Source organism: Dissoconium aciculare (genome assembly GCF_010015565.1).
Source record: "Dissoconium aciculare CBS 342.82 unplaced genomic scaffold K489scaffold_2, whole genome shotgun sequence".
In the NCBI taxonomy this organism is placed as follows: domain Eukaryota; kingdom Fungi; phylum Ascomycota; class Dothideomycetes; order Mycosphaerellales; family Dissoconiaceae; genus Dissoconium; species Dissoconium aciculare.
In genome coordinates, this window is record NW_022984952.1 from 555,793 (window position 1) to 576,061 (window position 20,269).

The 20,269-nt window shown below is 51.2% G+C and overlaps 10 protein-coding genes across 10 annotated transcripts; 4 read left to right on the forward strand and 6 right to left on the reverse strand.

Annotated features, from left to right (window-relative positions):
* Window positions 1-64: 64 nt before the first annotated feature.
* K489DRAFT_102933 (uncharacterized protein) lies at window positions 65-980 on the reverse strand. The gene has a single exon (XM_033598846.1). The coding sequence runs from the start codon at window positions 936-938 to the stop codon at window positions 228-230; it is 711 nt and encodes a 236-aa protein (XP_033463007.1). The 5' UTR covers window positions 939-980; the 3' UTR covers window positions 65-227.
* A 1,685-nt stretch (window positions 981-2,665) lies between these two features.
* K489DRAFT_297765 (uncharacterized protein) lies at window positions 2,666-3,334 on the forward strand (the record flags this gene model as incomplete). Its single annotated transcript, XM_033600341.1, has 1 exon — window positions 2,666-3,334. A coding segment is annotated over one exon (669 nt), but the record flags the coding sequence as incomplete, so codon positions are not given.
* Window positions 3,335-3,412: 78 nt separating this feature from the next.
* Window positions 3,413-5,103, reverse strand: K489DRAFT_376366 (uncharacterized protein). The gene is made up of 2 exons (XM_033603895.1): window positions 4,133-5,103; window positions 3,413-4,076 (listed from the first exon to the last, which is right to left on the reverse strand). The coding sequence occupies exons 1-2, from the start codon at window positions 5,054-5,056 to the stop codon at window positions 3,600-3,602; spliced, it is 1,401 nt and encodes a 466-aa protein (XP_033463009.1). The 5' UTR covers window positions 5,057-5,103; the 3' UTR covers window positions 3,413-3,599.
* Window positions 5,104-5,357: 254 nt separating this feature from the next.
* Window positions 5,358-7,111, reverse strand: K489DRAFT_313085 (kinase-like protein; the record flags this gene model as incomplete). The annotated part of the gene is made up of 3 exons (XM_033600910.1): window positions 5,358-5,573; window positions 5,636-6,463; window positions 6,680-7,111. 3 exons carry the CDS (start codon window positions 7,109-7,111, stop codon window positions 5,358-5,360), a joined length of 1,476 nt encoding a protein of 491 aa, XP_033463010.1.
* Window positions 7,112-7,939: 828 nt separating this feature from the next.
* On the forward strand, window positions 7,940-8,576 carry K489DRAFT_386482 (peroxisomal matrix protein; the record flags this gene model as incomplete). The annotated part of the gene is made up of 3 exons (XM_033606227.1): window positions 7,940-8,063; window positions 8,141-8,343; window positions 8,394-8,576. The coding sequence occupies 3 exons, from the start codon at window positions 7,940-7,942 to the stop codon at window positions 8,574-8,576; spliced, it is 510 nt and encodes a 169-aa protein (XP_033463011.1).
* A 262-nt stretch (window positions 8,577-8,838) lies between these two features.
* On the reverse strand, window positions 8,839-9,900 carry K489DRAFT_313261 (3-dehydroshikimate dehydratase; the record flags this gene model as incomplete). The annotated part of the gene is made up of 1 exon (XM_033600926.1): window positions 8,839-9,900. One exon carries the CDS (start codon window positions 9,898-9,900, stop codon window positions 8,839-8,841), a length of 1,062 nt encoding a protein of 353 aa, XP_033463012.1.
* Window positions 9,901-11,219: 1,319 nt separating this feature from the next.
* On the reverse strand, window positions 11,220-12,645 carry K489DRAFT_392357 (cathecol 1,2-dioxygenase; the record flags this gene model as incomplete). Its single annotated transcript, XM_033606733.1, has 6 exons — window positions 11,220-11,449; window positions 11,508-11,760; window positions 11,826-11,873; window positions 11,933-12,270; window positions 12,323-12,339; window positions 12,480-12,645. The coding sequence occupies 6 exons, from the start codon at window positions 12,643-12,645 to the stop codon at window positions 11,432-11,434; spliced, it is 840 nt and encodes a 279-aa protein (XP_033463013.1). The 3' UTR covers window positions 11,220-11,431.
* A 664-nt stretch (window positions 12,646-13,309) lies between these two features.
* Window positions 13,310-15,709, forward strand: K489DRAFT_376372 (uncharacterized protein). The gene has a single exon (XM_033603896.1). It carries the CDS (start codon window positions 13,445-13,447, stop codon window positions 15,251-15,253), a length of 1,809 nt encoding a protein of 602 aa, XP_033463014.1. The 5' UTR covers window positions 13,310-13,444; the 3' UTR covers window positions 15,254-15,709.
* Window positions 15,710-16,211: 502 nt separating this feature from the next.
* Window positions 16,212-18,601, forward strand: K489DRAFT_376373 (uncharacterized protein). The gene has a single exon (XM_033603897.1). The coding sequence runs from the start codon at window positions 16,652-16,654 to the stop codon at window positions 18,410-18,412; it is 1,761 nt and encodes a 586-aa protein (XP_033463015.1). The 5' UTR covers window positions 16,212-16,651; the 3' UTR covers window positions 18,413-18,601.
* On the reverse strand, window positions 18,588-19,616 carry K489DRAFT_103147 (ERG2 and sigma1 receptor-like protein). The gene is made up of 2 exons (XM_033598847.1): window positions 19,215-19,616; window positions 18,588-19,127 (listed from the first exon to the last, which is right to left on the reverse strand). The coding sequence occupies exons 1-2, from the start codon at window positions 19,498-19,500 to the stop codon at window positions 18,763-18,765; spliced, it is 651 nt and encodes a 216-aa protein (XP_033463016.1). The 5' UTR covers window positions 19,501-19,616; the 3' UTR covers window positions 18,588-18,762.
* Window positions 19,617-20,269: the final 653 nt, after the last annotated feature.

A 20,269-nucleotide genomic window follows, 5' to 3' on the forward strand; every position in this document is an offset into this window, starting at 1 on the left:
TGACCTGGCTGCGTTCCGATGGCGCGATGTAAGCCTGGAACCAAATTATGTAGCAACGTAACAAAGTGCTTGGTAATGACCCAAATGAGTAGTTAGGCTTGAATTGTGAGTCATGTTGCCGCGTCCGAAAGTGATCGAAAGTAGCTTCGTCAAGGCAACACATAAGACTGTGAGACAGATACATCTAGACGAGATCTGGCGACCACCGCGATATTCAATTGAAGAGCTCAGCGCTGTGTGCCCGGTGCAAGACCCGGTACATTGCTGTAACGCTCATCTCGGTCGGTCTTGAAAGTGATCTGAATCCAGAATTCCTTGCTGTCCTGGTCGAACCAAGTCCAGTACTTCTCTTCTCGACGGTCGATCTCTCTTGCTTGTAGCTTGAAACCACACGTGTTGTACGGCTCCGCAGCGACAAGAAGATATTGGAAATCCTTGTCCGGGGGATCCTCTATCTTTTGCTCGTAGGCGCTCATGAAGCGCACCTTCGGCTCAACGCCGACTTCTATCTGCGGATACTGGATTTGGAACAGCAGTCCAAACTGCCGTGTGATCGGATCACGCGTCTTTGTGATTTTGTAACCCGGCAGACCAATGTGCAAGATATTGCGCTTGATCTGGACAGCGTTCGCGCCCGTGTACCCTTCCTCCTGCTTCTTGCCTAATTGCGCTTCCTTCGCGGCACGTCGGGCGAGATTCGTCTGATGTTTGCGACCTTGAGTATGCGCGAGGTAGGAGCCGTCATTCTGGTGTACCGTCAAGCAAAGTCGACATTCAAAGCTGCCGACGTGGTTTTTGAAAAAGTAGGGATCTTTGTCGAGATCGATAGTCTCAAGGGCAAGTCGCCGTAGACGCTCACGTCGGTCAGCATTTGTTGCCTGTTGAGAAGCGACACCGCCTCCACCAAACTTGGAGCCAGCTCGATTCTGATAATCCATGGTCGTGATTGCTCGTCAAACGATTCCGAATTTCTCCTGTTGACGAATAATCAAATGACGCCTCGCTTGGTATACTGTAGGCACAGCCAGCTTTGGCGTATGCACGGCCCGGCTCGGCCCGAGACACCGCGCTCTGCGGCCTCTTGGGCTAAGCTCGTCGATGATGGCGGCTCACTGCACGTAAGCGTGGACACCTGTATACTACAGACCAGACTCCAGACACAAGCGACCATAAACACGTGCGCCCAGCTGGCGGCGAATGCGAAGCATTTGAATGGCCGGAGTGGTGATCCTTCGCCCCAGACTCTGGGCTCCGTTGTAACGGAGTCGGTCATCTGAAACAGGCAAAGATGCCAACAGAGGTCACGCCGCCATTTGCTCTGGCTCAATCCTGCACCACCGACGACCCTCAAGTCCGTTGTCCTGTACACAGGCCCTGTACACAGGCTCGTGGCTGTGCCGCACCTTTCTACCGGTGCGAGAACATAGCATGCGGTGCCGGGCTGTGCGTACAGATGCCTGTAGAGTGATAGAGCAACAAGCTTTACTGCTCTATTTATTATAGCAGTACATAATTCTGTATGCATCCAGCTGAACATCATCTCTTTAGCCATGTTGTTGATGTGTGCGCAAGAAACCATATTGATCTGAACGTAGTAATCTCCCCACATGCTCCCGTACGAGCGTCGCACACCACCTCCTAGCTGACAATGGGCACGAAGAAACTCTTATCTAAATTGACATCGAAAGTTCTCAGCCGAGGAGCTTCAGATCCGACAATCGACAACTTCACCATCTGGGATCAGCAGCCAAACCAAAGGCCGATTGCGGCTCGAGAAGTCGTCTATCCGACGAATGGTGCAAAGTTTTCAGTACGTCCAGAGGATCGATACTCACAGAATCCTGGCCGAACATATGGCTCCGCACAGTCCAAGTCTGGCATAGCTCATTCAACGAGATACTATGATCGCTTCGCAATAACGAACGACGATCAAGGGCCCGTACCTGGTAGCGGTAGCTCTATCACAGATATCAACTGGGACAAGCTCGATGAAGCACAAGCTCAAGAAGTGTTCAGACAATTCAGTCCAGGACTTTCGATTGGCAGCATAGACTGGAGTCAGCTAGATGAAAAGCAGACCCATGATCTGCTTCTCACATTTCCTGGTACTGCGGAAGTCGACGAACCGCGGATTTTTCCATCTCTAGAATCGCCAGACAAGCATCAACACGATGGACATGATCAGCCAAGTCCAATAGACAGCGCCAAGAGCTTTGGCGAGCCACAAGTTGCTTATGATGGCAAGGGCAAAGGTCGACTACGAGACTTTGAGCCTGCTGACTCGGGAAAGCCCATGCTTGGTGCCGAAGAGTTTGGGCCGATGCAAGAAATCATGGACCAAGAGCTTCATCTTGAGAAAGAAATGGCTCAACAACTCATAGACTGGCAAGATCGAATGAAGGCTATCAAGGCCCGTAAAGATGCTGAGCTCGAACGCCATCGAAAAAGGCAAGCAGAGAGGCTACGGCTGCTTGAAGAGCAGCGGAAAGAGGCTCTGCGGCGTGCAGAAGAAGAGAAGATGAATTTCAAAGCTGCCTCATTACTACACGAGGAAGAAGTACGTGAATGTTTAGAGCGTGAGGAAGAGGAGAGGAGGCTCGCAGCAGAAGCTCAAGCGAGATTAGAAGAAGAGGAGCGTGTCGCTGCTCAATTAGCAGCGATGCGAGATTGCGTGGTGTGCGGCGACTCCAAGCATCCTCTCGACTTCCCTATCAAGACACCAACTGCCAAATGTGAACACCGCCCTCAGACTTGTGTTGATTGTTTGCAATCATGGATCGCTTCAGAATTCGAAGCCAAAGGTTGCCAGGGTCTCACTTGTTCTGAATGTCCTCGACGACTACAGCATGAAGACGTCCAGCGTATCGCTTCCGAGGCGACCTTCGCGGCATACGAGACGATTCTGACGCGAAATGCTCTTTCCCAGCTCCCAGACTTTGCTTGGTGTCTTGCAGCGAGTTGCGGCGCAGGCCAATTGAACGTCGGAGCTGTTGGCGATTATATGGAATGCCATTCGTGCAAATATCAGCAATGTCTTAAGCATAAATGTGCGTGGCATAAGGATGAGACGTGCCAGCAATACGACTATCGGACCAGCGGCCAGAAGGCCCGCGATGAAGAGCGCGCGACCGAAGCCATTCTCGACGACATCAGCAAGAAATGTCCTGGTGAGAAGTGCGGCTGGCGCATTCAGAAGACGGAAGGCTGCGACCATATGACCTGCCGTCGGTGCCAACATCAATTCTGCTGGCAATGCCTGGCACCGCATGCGAAAATCAAGCGCATAGGTAACACAGCACACCAGTCGTGGTGCAAATTTCACAGCGATAATCTGAAGCCTGATTGGCCATTCAATGCTCACTGATTGGAGCTCCATCTCGGTTTGTTCATGTTCACATGTTTTTTCATTGGTGTCGGTGTTCGGCTCCACAACAATTCATCGTGTGATACTCCAAATTACAAATTAATGATGTTACAATTACAGAGAGCAGCCCTCATCGTATTGCGGAGGCTGGTATTATTGTACATCCATCGGACTTCTTGATCGTCGTTCAGCGGCTCCGAGAGTCGCGTGATCTAGCACCTCTGACTATCACATCTCAGCCTCGCACAGGCGGCGTCGCTGGATACATCTTGCCATTGTGCGGTGCCCGGTAGACATGTGTGTACACTCCGTTCTTGGCGTCGTCTGGATCCACAAGCCATTGGAAATTCTGTCGATCCTTCAGTGTGCTCATCAGACCCTGTCCAGGCAACGGATAATTGGCCGGATGTGTTCGTGAGCCGTCACCTGACAATTCATCTTCCTTTGAATCGCTCTCATAGTCTACAGGGTCACCTCCGTGAGAGCTTGGCTTTGCTGCATTAGTTGAACTTTGAAGCGGCGGACTTGCAATTGGTGGCTGTTGTGAGATCTGGTCTGCGATGAGTCTTTGATCAGCTGACGGGGATATGCGTGGATCTGCAGATGCTTTGAACTCCCGGGTGAATAGTGGCAAGTCTGGCTGGATCGTTGTTGCCCTGGTTAGAAGGCTGACAAGCACATCTGAAGGCAGAGTGGAGAAATATCGTTGCCTCTGTGAGAAATGTTAGGGCTAGCCAAGGCTATGAAGAGTAGTACTAGTCCACTCACCTGTTCGAGAGTCGCACCCTCGACACTGACAAGACCTGCAGGATCTATGTCTGGAATAGAAACTTGGACAGGGACAGGGACAGGATCAGGGACAACCACGTCAACTCTACAGTTCCGACAAAACCATTCTTTGTCAACCTCGTCCACGACAGCTTGGTCGATGGGAGGCTTGTGACAGTAACGATGGTATGGAGAATTGCACCCATCACAAAACACGATCATATTGCTGGCAGGACTACTACCGCGTAGACACGTTTTGCAGACGGCATTCTCCGGATTGCGCTGTCGAAAAGGACGTTTTCGTTTGGTTGCTGTTGGAGGAGACATCGGTGGCGGAACAAAGGACGAAGGTTTCAGAATTGAGCGACCTGATTTCGTGACAGTAGTGACTGGTGTGATGACTTCACTAGAGTCTGAATCACCGTCCTCATCGTCTGAGCGCTTGCGTTTGCTGCTTTTGCCGCCTCGGCCTCGACCTTTTGGCCGTCCACCTCTGCCACGACCACGTACAGCTGAACGCGAAGCATCTTCGTCTGCCTTGGCGACGCCTTTCGTGTTTGAGAAATTCGCGGAATCGATAGTTGTCTTCGTACTACTGCGTCTCGGCGTTGCTGATATTATTTGTGATGGGACATGTGACGGAGTGCTTGTAGACGAAGCTGTGCTTTTTTGTTGTGCTGCGGGAAATATTGATGTATCCCAGCCATGTGAGGTTGTCTGTGCACCCTGAGCAGCGTTGAAATTTTGAGGCGAGTTCGTGCTTTGCAGGTTCCGGGTCGTGTTAATGCCCGAGTGATGTGACGAGTCGAGCGAGGTTGCTCGCGACTGGAAGCCTTCCGTCAGGGCATCGTGAGAGGGAGCGTCAGACAGGGAGGAGCTCGATTCTGGCACTTGATCGAATGAATGCGAGTATCGTACATCCATTGCGTACTACATGGGACTGCCCATTGATACGTTACGATAAACTGTCAGTGGAGTCTTGGGATCATCACATTTAATTCTAGCATTCAGGGCCGCTCAGGACTGAGCTGAATTGGCGCAAGAATGTCTTAGGGTTATGCATCGTCGATCATTCGGCTCACTCCACGCCGCTTTCCGGCAGCAGTATCACGTGTGTTATCAATAATGCATGGATGATGGCAGAAAGACAACATGGTAATATAATTTGTTCCCCAAAGTGATGCTATGTACAAGATGACCAATATTCTATGGCTCTACAGCTGTATCATATGTCGAGCATGAATTCGTCATCATCCAGAAGGCTCTTGCTTGCGACAAAGCTAAATCCTCCGAAGGGATTGCTCTCGCTGGCAGAGTAGCCCGTCATGTAATCGTCAAAAGTCTTGCCATCGCGTACGACAACAGGACTCAGCGGCAGATCCGTGAAGTCTTTGCTGAAGTTCTCTGCAAGTGCAGGGTCCGTAATGACAGGTTGAATTGGCTAGAAGCGGAATTAGTTTTAGCAAATGTCTGTATGGAGGGCCTCAAGGAGGAGACACTTACTGGCTCTAAATCCCGTGTCTCGAGTCTCTTCCAATCAATTTTGCGGAAAAATCGGTGCGCTTTGAGCGCTTTGATGTCTTTCGGTGTAGTGCCACCAAGGCGCTTTTGCGGTTCCTTACGAAGTAGCCTAGTTAAGAGATCTTTCGCATCCGGCCCAAGGAAGTATGGAAGCTTCAGCTTCTGAGTCAGAATGTTGTGTTGGATCTTCGCATGATTATTGCCACCGAAGGGAGGGCTACCGGTCAGCAAATCAAAACCAATGGCACCTAGGCCCCACCAATCAACGGAGAAGTCGTAAGCTTTGCCTTCAATAACTTCTGGCGCCATGTATTCGATGGTTCCCAAGACACTGTTTGTCCTCTCGTCTTCGCTGTCGAGTGCCACCTTAGAAAGTCCGAAATCAGTCAAGAGCAAGTGACCTTCAACGTCCAGCAAGCAATTTTCGGGCTTCAGGTCGCGATAGATGACCCGAACATTCTGGTGAAGGTGCTCGAGAGCAAGGATCATCTCTGCCATGTAGAAAGCTGCGACATCCTCCGTGAACATTCGCTCAATGGCTAAGTGGTGAAAAAGTTCGCCTCCTTGGGCATATTCTAGGATCAAGTAGAGCTTTTCATGGTCCTGAAATGCATAATACAGCTTGACCACAAATGGATGGCGATTCACAGACTCCAGGATTGTACGTTCCGTTCGGGTCTGTTCGATCAAACGCTTGTGGACCGTCAAGCTAGCCTTTTTGAACTGTTTCTGAGCAAATAGCTTGCCAGTCGCACTTTGCTTGACAAGGTGAACAGTCCCGAAGGCGCCTTTGCCTAGACAGCGCACAGGCTCGAAGTCGTCAGCACTCATCTTCCGATGGACCGAATTACTTCGCAAACCTCCATTCATCGCCTGTGCAAGGAGCGGAGTACGGGAACCAGCATCGGGACTGATGAAGTCTTCATCCAATGGAACATCGTATGTCTCCATTTCAGTCCTATCTCCGTCGCTCCCACGGGACGAAGGAGGTGCAGTGCTTTGGCATAACGAGGTATTGGTCGTCACCCGCGTGAGCTTTGGTCGTTCAAGGGTATTCTCGAGTTCGAGGGCGTCAAGTTGAGCGCTCAATGCACTGACGCCGGCTCCGAGGACAGTCGGTCGCATTGCCGGACTGGCTGTAGCACTCGGAAAGTCACGCAGCCTAGTCGCACCCATTCTAGGGCTGTTGAACGTCGAAATATCAGACTCTTCACCTCCCGAGGCCGCGGGCGTCTGAAATCCTCGGATCACATTTAGAGCAGGCGCAGCAGCTTGCGCCTTCTTCTTGTGCTTTCTCCGCCTCTTAGCCTTCTCCTTGATAGCTTCATGATCGAGTCTCGGAAAGACTTCTGAATCGTCCAGGTGCGATTCAGGTAGAGCCGAGATGCGCGGAGAAGCGATCTGAATCGGAGGCGAGCGCTGAACATCGAGTGTGCAAGACGCACTGTCAATGTCCATGCCGGGCATTATGTCCGCTCTTCAAGGTTCGCGCTTTTGGGAATTCCAGGGCTCGCTTTGCAGCGAGGTCACCACGCACACACAACGTATTCGTGTGATAGTCAACTGGTAGCACAGGTATTCCCACGTCTTCTTGCTTGACTGATTTTTCAAGCTCTGGCTCAGAATTCAAGAGTCACGTAATTCAAGAACCAGTGACAATGCTCTTTTCGCCCACCCTCAAGGACTCTCCTCTACGGCGGGCTTCCCGCCAGTAGCCAGTCCAGCGAAGCGAAGCTGGAATCGGTACGCGACAGTCGCGGGGCGCTGGTGAGCGTCGCAACAGAGTCGCTCGTCCAGCAAGAAAGAACAGGCTCGGTTGGCGTGTAGTGGCCCATAGGAATTCGTTTGTAGTCGGTAAGTTTTGCCGTGTGTTCGTCAGGAGTGCGTGCACCTGACGATTTCATGGATTTGTAGGATGTCGATGCAAATGTACGGATTGGTGGCTTGGGAGAACCTCGATTTATGATTATTGCGAAATAGTCCAGCCCACGACGACGAATTCAAAATGCTTGACGTTCGTACCTGTCAGAAAATCGCGCTGAGCCAATCACAGCGAGGGCCTATCGACCGTGGTGCACTGGTGTGCATAAATTTAGCTCAATTGCGTACATCACCGACAACGGGCGCGCATTTGAACGTCGTAAGGTCCTAATCATTTCAGCCCCGCCTATTTGAACGGACGCTCGCCGTCATCATCCCCATCAATATCGCCCCCACCAGATACAGCACAGATCTTGCACAATCCAACAACCATTCTTCAACGAATACAAACGCGAACGCAGAAAAATGACGGCATTGAATCCTGGAGACGACTTTCCGTCCAATGTGACATTCTCTTACATTCCTTACGATGAGAAGACCTCGGATGAAGCTGCTTGTGGTCGACCCGTAGATCTCGAAGTCTCTAAAGGTGAGCGACTGCCTCTCCTGCCCACGTTTGCTACAACCAAACAGGAATAAGAACATCTTGATGACCGTAAACTACAGAGTTCAATAACAAGAAAATTGTGCTCGTTGCAGTTCCGGGAGCTTTCACTCCCACATGTTCCGCCCGACACATCCCTGGTTTCCTCGACCGTCTCGAGGATTTCAAGAAAGCCGGCGTTGACAAGATCCTCGTCGTTGCTTTCAATGATGCATGGGTTATGAATGCGTGGAGAAGGGAAAATGGCGTCAAGAATGATTACACGGTCTGTCGAATCGAATAATATAAATTTGTATTACAACTGACGCTCAATAGCTCTTCGTCGCTGACCCGTCCGCTGCGTTTGCCAAGAAAATCGGCTGGACCAAAGGCGAGCGGACTGGACGCTTCGCCATCGTCGTCGACAACAATAAGGTTGTGTATGCGAAGAATGAACCCGGCAGCGAACTCACTGTGTCCTCGGCGGAATCAGTGTTGGCATTCTTCCAGAATGCCTAATCATGTTCCGTCCGCAGCATGAGTGAGGATTTTACCCCATCAGAATATATTTTCGGTTGACTCATGAGATCATGGAACCATGACACAATGAAACTTAGCAAAAATAAGAAGTTTCCAGCGTGTTCGGTAGGTTTGTCATGAAGTCTCATATTTGAGGAATGGTTCGCGAGATGATATGCCTGAGCTGAACTTCTGTGGAGACATCGGTCGTCAGCACATACTGCATTGCGAAAGTATGCCGCCACCGTTGGACCTGTTCGACTCACAATAGAGCTCGAGGCTGCTCGATGACGCGTGAGCTGAATGACTGTGGCATTTCGGTGTCTAGGTCAAAGTCGGCCACGATCTTGTCCCATGATTTAGCGGCTCTCGAGGCATGGTCACGCGGTACGTTGGGGTCGGCTCTTGAGAGAGTCCTGCTGAATAACTCTGCGCTGACGTATCCCCGATACCCGAGATCAACAATGATGGCACGAAGGACTTCGTACACAGGTAAGTATGCCCCACGATCTTCTTCACCGTAAAAAAGTCGACAGTTTCTTGACCAGCTCATCCGCGCTGGTTGTGTTGTGTCGAAATATTTGTGGCCCTTCACGAGTGGTTCGTGTAGGCGTTCAGCATCGACGACCTGAACAAAGGCAATCTTATTGACATCGACGGTCGCCACAAGCCGTTGTATTGAGGCCGCAAGCTTTTGATCGGCGTTATGTGTCTTGCCCGACGGCGATGCTGGATCCGCATATACTCGTCCGCAGATGTTGAAAGTGTCGAGACACAATCCAAAATTTGGTCGATCCACTCTTTGCACGATATCCCAGCTTTGCTCCCAATGATCGACGTACGTACCCCAGCATAACGCCTCGTACGAGAATTGCATGCCAGCAGGACGTCCTAAGTCTGCGATCTCTTGTAAGTCTCGGATGATCAGGTCGAGGTCGCCGCTAGCCTCTTCGACCGATAAGAATGAAGAAGGGATAGCGATCAGATTTGTTCCTAACAGCTGCGCTAGTTGAATCCACAACTTCATTTCGACAATCCGTGCATCATGTCTGAGTCGGTCTCTCAAGCCTTCGTAATGCATGAACGGTTGCAGACACATTATTGAAATGTCTCGATCATCGCACATTGAACGCAACTCTTCGGCGGCTTTGATCTGATTATGCGGTGTCGGTCCTCCGGGTAATAGCTCAGCTATGCTGAGAAGATCCTCGTGGAAGAGTTCGATGTCGAATCCATGGCGGGCAGCCTCATCTAATTTCGCCGGCATGCCATGCGCGCAAGCCCGTCCAAGAGACATGGAGGCGATGGCTGGTTGACAAAGCATCGTTGCTTTGATTTGATAAAGCAGATCGTTGGAAAATTGAAATTGATCGCAAAGGGGTTGGATAATCAATCACAATAGAATGAAGAAGAGATTGCCGATCAAAGTGACGGAGTATACGCCAGCAGCAGTCCACATATATGGCTCCGATCAGATGTTGGCGGTTCCAACCGTGATGCGTCATGATCGGTGGAACGACAGAGCATCAGAAGAAGAGTTGGACGGAGCCAGAAGATCTGTGCTTGATACGGATAAGAATGTTCCGGAGATACATGATCTCAAGTTCGCGCTAAGGATGCACGCGTTGATGCTTTCCCCCAAGGGCAATCGACTTCTTTGAAAGCGTTGACGACACAATGTTCATGCTCTAGGCCATCACTCTATGGCGCAGCGCCGCAGGTTACTACGTAACAGGGACATTGGCCTGCAAGAACCATCGTGGTGCAGCGCGTCGCAAGTAAGTCAACAAATCGTGATATCTCCGGTCATGACCTTTTGGCTCACAGATAGTGCCGCCTGATTAACTTTGGAAAAAGTTGGGATCCTCCTTCCTCTTCCTTTTTACCTGAAGCAGATTGATTTTTTTTTCTCAAGAACGCAAGTGAGCATGGTTTGCTTCATGCATTGCGCGTCTAGCGTCAGTCCGAACAGGTTTTGGCCGAAGGGACCTGCCATGCGATGAGCGTTCTTGTATAGTGTGGCATGAAACGCTTGCTGGCCACGCCGATAGAGACAGTCGATATATATTGCTTGCGCTTCAACGTTGGACGTTGCAATAAGGCGAGACAATAGAACAGGACCTAGATTCTCCGGGTGCTCGAGGTAATCCTCCACCAAATGATCGACGAATACCTCATGGTCTCTTAATAAAGATTAATTACTAGCCGAAACGGGTTACTACATTCATTTTTGGCTGGCACGCCACGGATCGTGAAAGCCCCGGGCCCATTTTGATGATGCGGCCAACGGCGCACGGTAGGGCAGACGAATCCGGTTCTACTCGATGCAGAGATGGTAATCACCACATTAGAGTTTTGAATTGGCGCACATGACTGCACCCTGGAGACCATCACTATCAGATTGCGATAACAAGAGACCTCTCGGGATGTACTTGATTGTCGGGACAGCGCATGACCTAAGATAAGGCGTAGCGGCATGTGAAAAAAGGTATGCCCTTACAGTGATCCCAGCAAATACCGTATAAGAACATGCAACATGATAATTTGGCATGAGAGCGGTCACCGTAACAAAGCGGTGGCGTGAAGACACGCTCTGAGTCTCTGGCATATAATATTCAAACGCATCCCTAAGCAAATTTATGGGCACGGATATCGTTGCTTCCGCTCAGGAGCTTGATGCGACTCGAAATTGACTCAAGGGTGCAAACCATGCCCTATCTAGCTGCCGTTCGAGCAGATTTCGGTGTTTTAATGTCAAATGTCGACATCAATGGATGAACATTATGCCACGTACGACTTCGCAGTCTGTGTCGAGCGATCGCCTTGTTCACCTGCATTTATACAAGCTTGTAAAGTTAATCGACGTCTGGAACCTGTTCGAAAACATCAGTTGGTGCACTTTGGGCGAAGATCCGGGGACAAGTAACAAACCGGAAGACCGTGCCACAACTTCATGCTTCGACCTAGCTTGCGCATGGCCTGCATTGCGTTGTGTTCTCTCAACGCCTTCGCTTCCTGGTCTGACACGAGCACGAAATCATAGCTGACCATCTTGGTGCCTTCTCGCACCTCATACTTTTGGGCCGAGGCTGCATCAACGATATCCAAATCCACCATGAGGGAGTCCTTGACTCCAAAGACAGCGTCCGAGGTCTCATAGGGATCATTTCGAAGGTAAAGTGCACTTCTCCGACAGGTTATGGTCAGATTGTGACGATGTACCACAATACTGCGATAAGAGGTACGTACGTGATAAGGCGGTCAAATCCTTCCTTCTCGAACATGAAGTGTATATGGCTCGGTCGGCCGGTCCATCGGAAGGAATAGGGTATGGCACAGGGACGATTGCTTTGAACCAGAATACGCCGTGCTTATCGCTAGTCATGACGGCACGCTGATCAGGACCATCTCGACCCGGATACTGTACGTCATAGAAGCCCTTGCTGTCATTTTCCCAGACGTCGATCTTGACGCCAGATATTGCTTTTCCATCGGTGTCTTTGACTGTACAGCGGACGAGGCATGATTCGCCGTCCGGGTCATGGGCGATGACCGACCCATTCGATGCTATCTCAGCTTCGTGTGAATGGAAGGGACCCAGCACCGTGCCTTCAGTGCTCGATGGAGGCTTCGGGTGATCGATACTGTCGACCAAAAGGGACAGGCCGAGTACGTCGGAGAGCAAGATGAATTCCTGATAAAGTTAATCCTGCTCGTCATGATGCCATCCAGTTGAGACGACCCACCTGGCGCACATCGGTGCCTGGATGTTCATGGTCAGAATGACCAATGAATCATTTTACAATCGCCGCAAAGCCGCAGCTTGATGTGATCGGAGGCATATCTTACAAGTTTGGCCGACCGATGTCACAAAACAAATGCCCTGCATCTACTCATCATGACTGAGTCTGGTCTCTCGTGCAAAGTCATGCAAATGTTGCACAATCCTCTCGAGTATGTATTTCAATCTAGGATTAGGACATTGAGCGTTGATCAACTTGACGTCTTCAGTGATGTTGTCAATCGTCAGGTCTTTCAATGGCGACACGGTAACTTCACTTGGATCCATGACTGTTTTTACGACCGAGATGAGTGCCTTTTGGAGAATGTATGTTTAATGTGAACGTGTTGTGCGCTCGTTAAGGAATTTGAGCAATTTGAGCGTGCACAGCGTATCTACACCTGGGCACTGTTGGAAGCAGACAGCCTCCGAGTCTTGTAACAAATGACGAGATTGATAATCATGATCTGATAGGCTTAGACTCACCTGGCTCAGGGTGACAACTATTCATTAATGAGGAATACCATGTCTTCATGATCATGAATGCTCAAATTCAGGATGAAGATATTCAAAAATACCCCGATCCGGTAAGACGGGGAAAGTATACGTCATTGAGGACAAATTGGCGCCAGCACTTGCAGAAATGGCAGCTAAATTGCCAGAGTGAACAGCATCCAACACGCCTCACCTAGACAGTCCAAGTGATATCTTGCAGGTTGTAAACGTAACCGCTCAATTTATCAACTCAAATTCATTATAGTCATAATCCACCACAATTAAAAAGAATATGTTCTGTATGCCGCACGATCGCCAAAGGTCGTGTGGTGATCACCTGCATTTTCAGATACGGCAGATGATGTGTTAGGGCCGAACCCTCCGTAAATCCAGACGCCTCGCGCATCTGGTCCGCATGATAGATCGTGCCTTGCGTGCCTTGCCATCGCCATCGATCAGTCAAGGACCTGCAACCTGTTCAATTCTTTCACGTCTCCCATTCTTTTAGAGGCTCTGAAGTGCATGCATGCTTTGAGACCAAATACAGACGATGCAAAAACCATGCAGATGAGTGTCGTGTTCATCCGCCGAGATGGCATCAAGTAGTGTTCAGAGCAAACGATCGCCTCGTGCCAACAAATCAACGCCCATCGAACGATCGAATCCGTCTTCAACGCGCCGAAGATCAGCTGCTTCTAAATATGCAGCTAAAGCTGACGATGTGCCGGCTCGGCCTGATATTGAGGCTTTGCGACAATCGCGACTTGCGTATTTCACCTTGCGACCTGTAGAACGCCGTCGAGCTGTTGCCCCATCACCGTCTCGAGGCAGTACCTCACGGCGTCGAGCATTGAGCGAGCGTTCTGCTGGAAAAGACAATACTACAGTCAAGAGTCCCCCGCGACCGAGGAAGCCTAGGACAGAAGGTGAGCGAAGGACTGCAGATTACGTATATGGGATGAGAGATATACCCGCGCAAGATGCTGGAAAACGGTGGGAAAGGCCTTCGTCTTCACGGTCGGACGCTTCTCGTGCGCAGGGACTGTCATCTATAGGGGAGGACGACATTGGTCCCGATGACAGTGTCTCTGTGGTTGCAAGCCGGCGGCGGCGGAGGTCGACTATGACGGATCGGCCATCCTTGCGAAGGAGCAACACAGTTTCAGCCAAGTTGACACCTGTCGCTGAGGCTGATGCCAAAGTTGAAAACGCTTCTACTCACACGCCCAACAAAACCGGTAACCGTGTATCATCCTTTCTTGGCTCGCTCATGCGCCGCAATACCACGAGTGCTGTACCGACACCACCTCGCTTGGTCGAATGCCTCACATGTGGTTCCGATGATGTCCCTGCGGTGAAGACCGCCAAACTTGGTTGTGGCCATCGAATGTGTCACGACTGCCTGAGACGTATATTCGAAATGTCTGTCAAAGATCCTGCTCACATGCCGCCCAAGTGCTGCACGAGTGAGCACATCCCGCTGAAGCATGTGGATAAACTCTTCGACACCAAATTCAAAGTCCGATGGAACCGTCGTTATCAGGAATACAATACCAAGAACCGGATCTACTGTCCGGCACCAAAATGTGGCACTTGGATCAGACCGGGCCAGGTCCATAGTTTCCAAGGACGAAAGTTTGCACAATGCCTTAGGTGCGAAACGAAAGTATGTGTCCTTTGCCACACGAAAATGCACAGGTCTAGGGAATGTCCGAAGGACCCTGAGATACAGAAGCTTGTGGAGGAAGGAAAGAAAAGCGGCTGGCAATCATGCTATAGCTGCCATGCTATGATTGAGCTCAAGGAAGGCTGCAACCATATGACGTGCCGCTGTCAGGCTCAATTCTGCATGATGTGTGGCAAGAAATGGAAAACCTGTGACTGTCCCTGGTTCAATCACAATGGTGTGTCCGATGGAGACCGCCTGGTTGATATGAGAATTCCACAAGGACTCGATCATGTCGTACGAAGGCTCGGAATACAGCATCTGTTCCCTGCTGCGGACACACCTGCTGCGGAGCCCGGCAACACACAACGCCAGCCCCCACGAACATTTCACAACGAAATGGATCAGCGCCGGCACCAAGAACGTGAAGACGAGAATCTTGCTCGACGAATGCAGCTTGGTCTGGTTCTGACACAGAACGAGCCTGAAGATGATGCCCGACAAGGCACCACGGAGATCTGGGGTCTTGGCAATGCCGGAGAACACCACATGAATGAAAATTTTGTACAAAATTCGACTAATACAAGACTGGATGTACCCGACGATACTGCATTTGGCAGGCGAGGGACACGAGAGTCAGCACGGCGAAGACGGTCACGACAGACGGCGCAGGCGCCTGTGGATAGTGGACTGGCTATGAACTTTCTCGGGGATGAGAGTATCCTGGGGAGATGATAGCCCTGCCTTGACATGAATTATGATTTGACGAAGGATACGATTTTGTTAAATCTGGCCGTGTAGGAATGGCCTGGAAATATGCGCCCTCGTATGTGTTTAACAGCTGATAGATCAGCGTAATTGAATCAGATCAACAAGGTTCATCAGATCACTGGTACGCATTGTGGACAAAAAGCATGTCAGCCTTGCATAGCTTGCCGTGGAAATGTTGGGACGCAAATGCCGCATTCCAGGCAACGATGCGGTGTTGCGGCACAGGACGTGGGGCGATGATCGATCCTGCTGACAAGCAGACGCAGGACGTGAGAGGAGAAGCTTTTGAAGTGCATCGGTCCCCCCATGGAAATTTCACCAGCTTGAAGCGCGCGTCAACAACGTCGTAATTTCGCGTGATGCACAAGTGTGACCACCGAGCGTGGTGTCTCGGCACTATTCTATTTCTGTTGTGTTGTACAAACGGCGGCCACCCGTGCTCTCGACATGAGCCGACGGTATTTTCCCACGACAGGATGTGGACATCCCTCGTTGCGAATATGATACTCAACATCAATGTCATATCCCAAAGATGCAGTAAGGTTTAGAGACTCTATGCATCATGCAGGTGAGGTTTGAAACAACAAGGCGAAGTACATAGAGACAAGGGACCGCTGTTTCGCCCATCTGCACCCGAGATGCAAGCCCTATCTGATGGGCGGAGGCAGCTTCGACCAATCATAGCCCAGCGGTTCGCCAAGCGCCCTCTTCACGAAGGTGTAAGCGCCGACAACACGTCTAACCTTGAAAAATGCTCCGGATGTTAAGTCCCGACTGGTGATGTTTACCAAAAAGCTTCATTCGCGCTCGCTAAGACACAATTTTTTCCCTCATTGTACGCGCGCACGTCGTTGTCAGGTAATTGTCTCGACGCGTTGAACTCTATCTGCCCAGCGCGATCGCGTGGCCGTGCTGTCGGTCGCGCTGGGCATTCGTTTCATCATGCCCAGAATGGTAAGAGTCGCCAAACATGATGGTGTTTTCCACGGTTCTTGTTTCAGATGGCCGATAGTCAGCCGCCAGGTCGTTCATTCGCCGATGCTTTGGGGAATATGTCCTCGGCACACTTCATGACGATGGTAGGTCCTCACCCTTATAGAGACGGTTGTCCATCCGCATTGGCGCCTGTGGTCTGAGATCTTCTTCCTCATGTACATGCTCCGGTTTGTGTGCTCTTGATCTTTCTTTTTGGCACGGCCTGCGACGAATCTCCTTTTGTGCTTCATTGTTTCTTTTGTAATCATCATTCCGCGGAGCTGGCCTCTGCTTCGAGCGCTGCACGAAAACTCACACATAGTGTTTATTGTTAATAATCGTGCTTCATCTTCTCGGCGCTGGACGCCTTTTCAAGCACTCGAAATCATGGCAAACCGGACCACCACACCTCCTACGCTCAGCACAGCTTACGATCTGGAGAACTTCCACTGCCCCGGTGGCAGCGCAAGTACAGCTTCAACATCGTCTTATTACTACAATAGCTGGTCGCCTCAAACGGACAACACTCTAGCCACTACGCCTCCAAAATCGCCTGGAAACAATCTGGTTGACTCTCAGGCTCAATGGTCGCTCTCGAAGCCATTCGATTACAGCCAAATGAATGGTTATGTTGGACGGACCTCGGCGGCCAACCACCCTGGCCATAGCCGTACGATCTCTTGTCCAAGCAATATCCTCCCGCTTCAATATGGAAGCGAATATTTACCTCGTTCGGCGCTTGATTATCGATCGGTCACACCGCCGGACGCCCACTCTGAATACACCTATGTCCCACAGCAGCTTCATTACGATATGAAGCCGATTGTCCCGACCGCTGCAAACCAACCAAGAGTTTTGCAAGCCTCATCGCAACCCGTGCCAAGCGCTCGTGGCCACTCCCGAACTGGATCCTCTGGAAGTGTCAACGCCGAACAGCTCATGCGCCACGGATTTCCGTATCGTGCCGGTCCAGCTTTCCAGCCAGTCGGCATGACTCTCCCGCCGATTCCAAACGCCCTGAGTCACCTCGCTCCGATTATGATGACAGGCGGACAGATGCCATCATACAAGGACAATCGCAGGAATGTAACTCCTCCAGCCAGTAGAAGTCGCATTATCGCGACGACCGATCCCAGCATCGATTCCGAAGTGCCAACTTCGACCGTTCTCAAGTATCTGACTTCCTCAAATCCAATGCCCTCTCTGGTCAAACGTCTGCCAGAGCCTGGACACGACAGAAACGCACACTTCTGGTTTGACATCCGAAACGTCAAACCGTGGGAAGATTTCAATGTGGACACGATGAAAGCGGTTCCACATCTGCTCGACCTTCTCGAATTTCCTATTCCTACGAGCAAATTACCAAGCCCAGTCCGCCTAAACCAAACGCCAGATAGTCTCCGCCAGCTAACAGACATCTGTGCGCAACACCATGCAGTCAAAGTCAACGCTGCGCTCAAAATCACCCAGGGCGCCACCAAACACATCACAATTCGGACCTTGGCAGCCGCGACCGCTGCCATGGCTCCTCGACAACAACCCGAATTCGTCGCCAACTACCAATCCGATGACGACAAGATCATCTCCGGCAACGGCACCGGCCGAGTCGTCGGCATCGTCAAAGGCTTCGAGCAGTGGAGCTCCAGCATGCAAGGCGGCACTCCCACCGAACGCGTGAAATATCTCCGCCACCTCTCTCATCTCCACGGCTTCATGCGCGAGCACGGCACCCGCTACGGCTTCATCATGACCGAAGTCGAACTCGTCTGCGTGCGGGCCGGCGGCCCTCCAGCCGCCGACAACGTGCCTCTCTTCGGCTACCTCGAAGTCTCCCCGACGATCCAGGTGAGCACGCAGGGCAGCGACGCGAGCGGGAAACTCCGCATGACGGTCGGCCTTGCGCTGTGGTACCTCCACATGTTGGCGAAGGAGCAGCCGTTCGTGGGCCAGTACCACTGGCGCATGGACGCGGGCGCGCCGGCGGCGTTGACGCGCAAACGGCACCTCGCCCGCGATGTCGGATTTCCGAAACCTTGCTTGCCGGAGAAACGCGAGGCGAAGCGCGTGCGTGGATGGGTGTGGCCGGAGGAGCCGTTGTCGAAACGGGAGGTGGGCAAGAAGCCGCGCGCCAGGAGCGGGCGGTCGTGAATTCCGCACAGGCTTTTTCGTGTACAGTTTGGTGTTCAGCAAGCGAAATTGATTACTTGACATTTTCGAAAGCTTATAGATTGGAATAGTCCCACAACGGACATGGGGATGCGCGAGAACAGTACGCCTTGGCATGATAGAACTGAGATATCCCATTTGAATTTTCCTTTTTGGATTTTATCCTTTGAACAGTACTGATAAGTCTGCAACTATTCAAAAAATTTCATCTTTGGTGACGGCATTGATCGTGAGAGTACCACGCCACAATCCGAACCCATTGAACATTAACCCAAGACCTCACTGCTCGACCATTGACCTGGGAGGCAGAGAGCCCACAACCCAAAACCAGCTCAATACTTGAACTTCAACAAGTTGCTGATAATCTGCTGTCCTGTAACACGGGTCGTCGCCCAAATGGTAGGGAAATCGAGGGTACTCGAGAAAGTATCGGCATAGCCGAAGAACAGCATGCCCGGGATGAAGCCGCGCGCGTACTCGAGGGCGAAGCACGACGACTCCATCTTGTACTGTTTGACGTCGCCGCGGCGCAGGTGGTGCACGGTACCCGGTCCGTAGACCTCCGGCTCGAAGGTTCCTGGGGTGAAGGCCAATTGGGTGCCGGTCAGGATGTTGAAGTAGTCGTCTGCGGTGTGCCGGCCGGTGTGGCCCTCGGTGCCGATGGCGGTGCCGAAGATGATGAGGTATTCGGTGACGCCTGCGGAGCAAAGAGAAAGGTCCGATTAGTTGCATTTTCAATTTTGATGATGACATGGGAGAGCACAGGGAGAGGGGGGAAACTCACTTGCGTGGATGATGTACATGACACCCATGGCACCGCCGGCATTGTTGAAGATCCACTCCTCCTTGAGGTTCAAGAAGGGAGCTAGGGTGGCATTGGCCTTCAATGCTCCGACGATATGATCAACTATCAATCGAGTGTCATTGCCATGGACGGCGATGGCCTTTTGTGCTGCATTGTGCAGGTGAGTCGGGTCAAAGATGGTCAACCTGTCGAGGTTGGACTCCGCCGCCATGATGACTGCCAGGACGACGGCGATGACGATGACGAGATCTGCGACGATACCCATGATGTCGGCTTTTTGAGGTTTGATAAATTTATTTCTTGGGTATCAGGATATATTGAAATATGAGAAATGTGGTCAAAATGGACAGCTGCGGTTGGGGTTGTCCAACAGTCGGGCTACAGCTTGTGCAGATGATATACTTGATGAGGGATTCCTGTGTCGTCGTCAGGTCCGATGTGGTTCCGCTGGGAATTAAAAATGATGAGAGATGTCGTCGTGAACGAGGGTTCGGTGAATGATTATGATCTTGTGTGTTCCCAGGGGCTCTTATTTTAATAACAACGGGCCCTCGTCGGCCAATGGACCCGCCGCTAGTGTCTGGGGATTTCTGCCGAAAAGGGCTCTCGACTGGTTTTTTTGGGCGCGCTTGTCCAGTGATCAGATATCATACGATTTTGAAATACACGTCGATCAGCAGTCGGACCCGTGAAGATTTGAGGGTGCCAAAGTCGAAGATTGCCGAAACATAATTGACCACGGCCATTCATCATACATATATCCCCCCAACAATATAATGAGACCGCCGCATTCGCAGTCTCCCCGCTACCAGAAACCTTCACAGCTTCATCATATGAAAAAATCCACCGCTTCGGCGTTGCTTCTCCAGGCAACCACAATTCTCAATCTTCCACCCGGCGATTCTGCCCGAATACTTCGCAGAAGCGCAAGAAATCTCCCATGCTCAGGTGGCCTTCGCTTGTGATTTCCTTTCTCTTTGCCAATTCCAGTATTCACTGCGCAATCGATAGCACAGCCTCAATGCCATGCGCGC

Bases quoted from the DNA above. Each gene is read 5' to 3' on its own strand.
- K489DRAFT_102933 (XM_033598846.1), bottom strand. From the start codon at position 938: ATGGATTATCAGAATCGAGCTGGCTCCAAGTTTGGTGGAGGCGGTGTC.
- K489DRAFT_376366 (XM_033603895.1), bottom strand. From the start codon at position 5,056: ATGGATGTACGATACTCGCATTCATTCGATCAAGTGCCAGAATCGAGC. The intron at 4,077-4,132 runs GTGAGTGGACTA...CATTTCTCACAG, and splicing joins AGGGTGCGACTCTCGAACAG to AGGCAACGATATTTCTCCAC.
- K489DRAFT_376372 (XM_033603896.1), top strand. From the start codon at position 13,445: ATGGCATCAAGTAGTGTTCAGAGCAAACGATCGCCTCGTGCCAACAAA.
- K489DRAFT_376373 (XM_033603897.1), top strand. From the start codon at position 16,652: ATGGCAAACCGGACCACCACACCTCCTACGCTCAGCACAGCTTACGAT.
- K489DRAFT_103147 (XM_033598847.1), bottom strand. From the start codon at position 19,500: ATGGGTATCGTCGCAGATCTCGTCATCGTCATCGCCGTCGTCCTGGCA. The intron at 19,128-19,214 runs GTGAGTTTCCCC...TTTGCTCCGCAG, and splicing joins CATGTACATCATCCACGCAA to GCGTCACCGAATACCTCATC.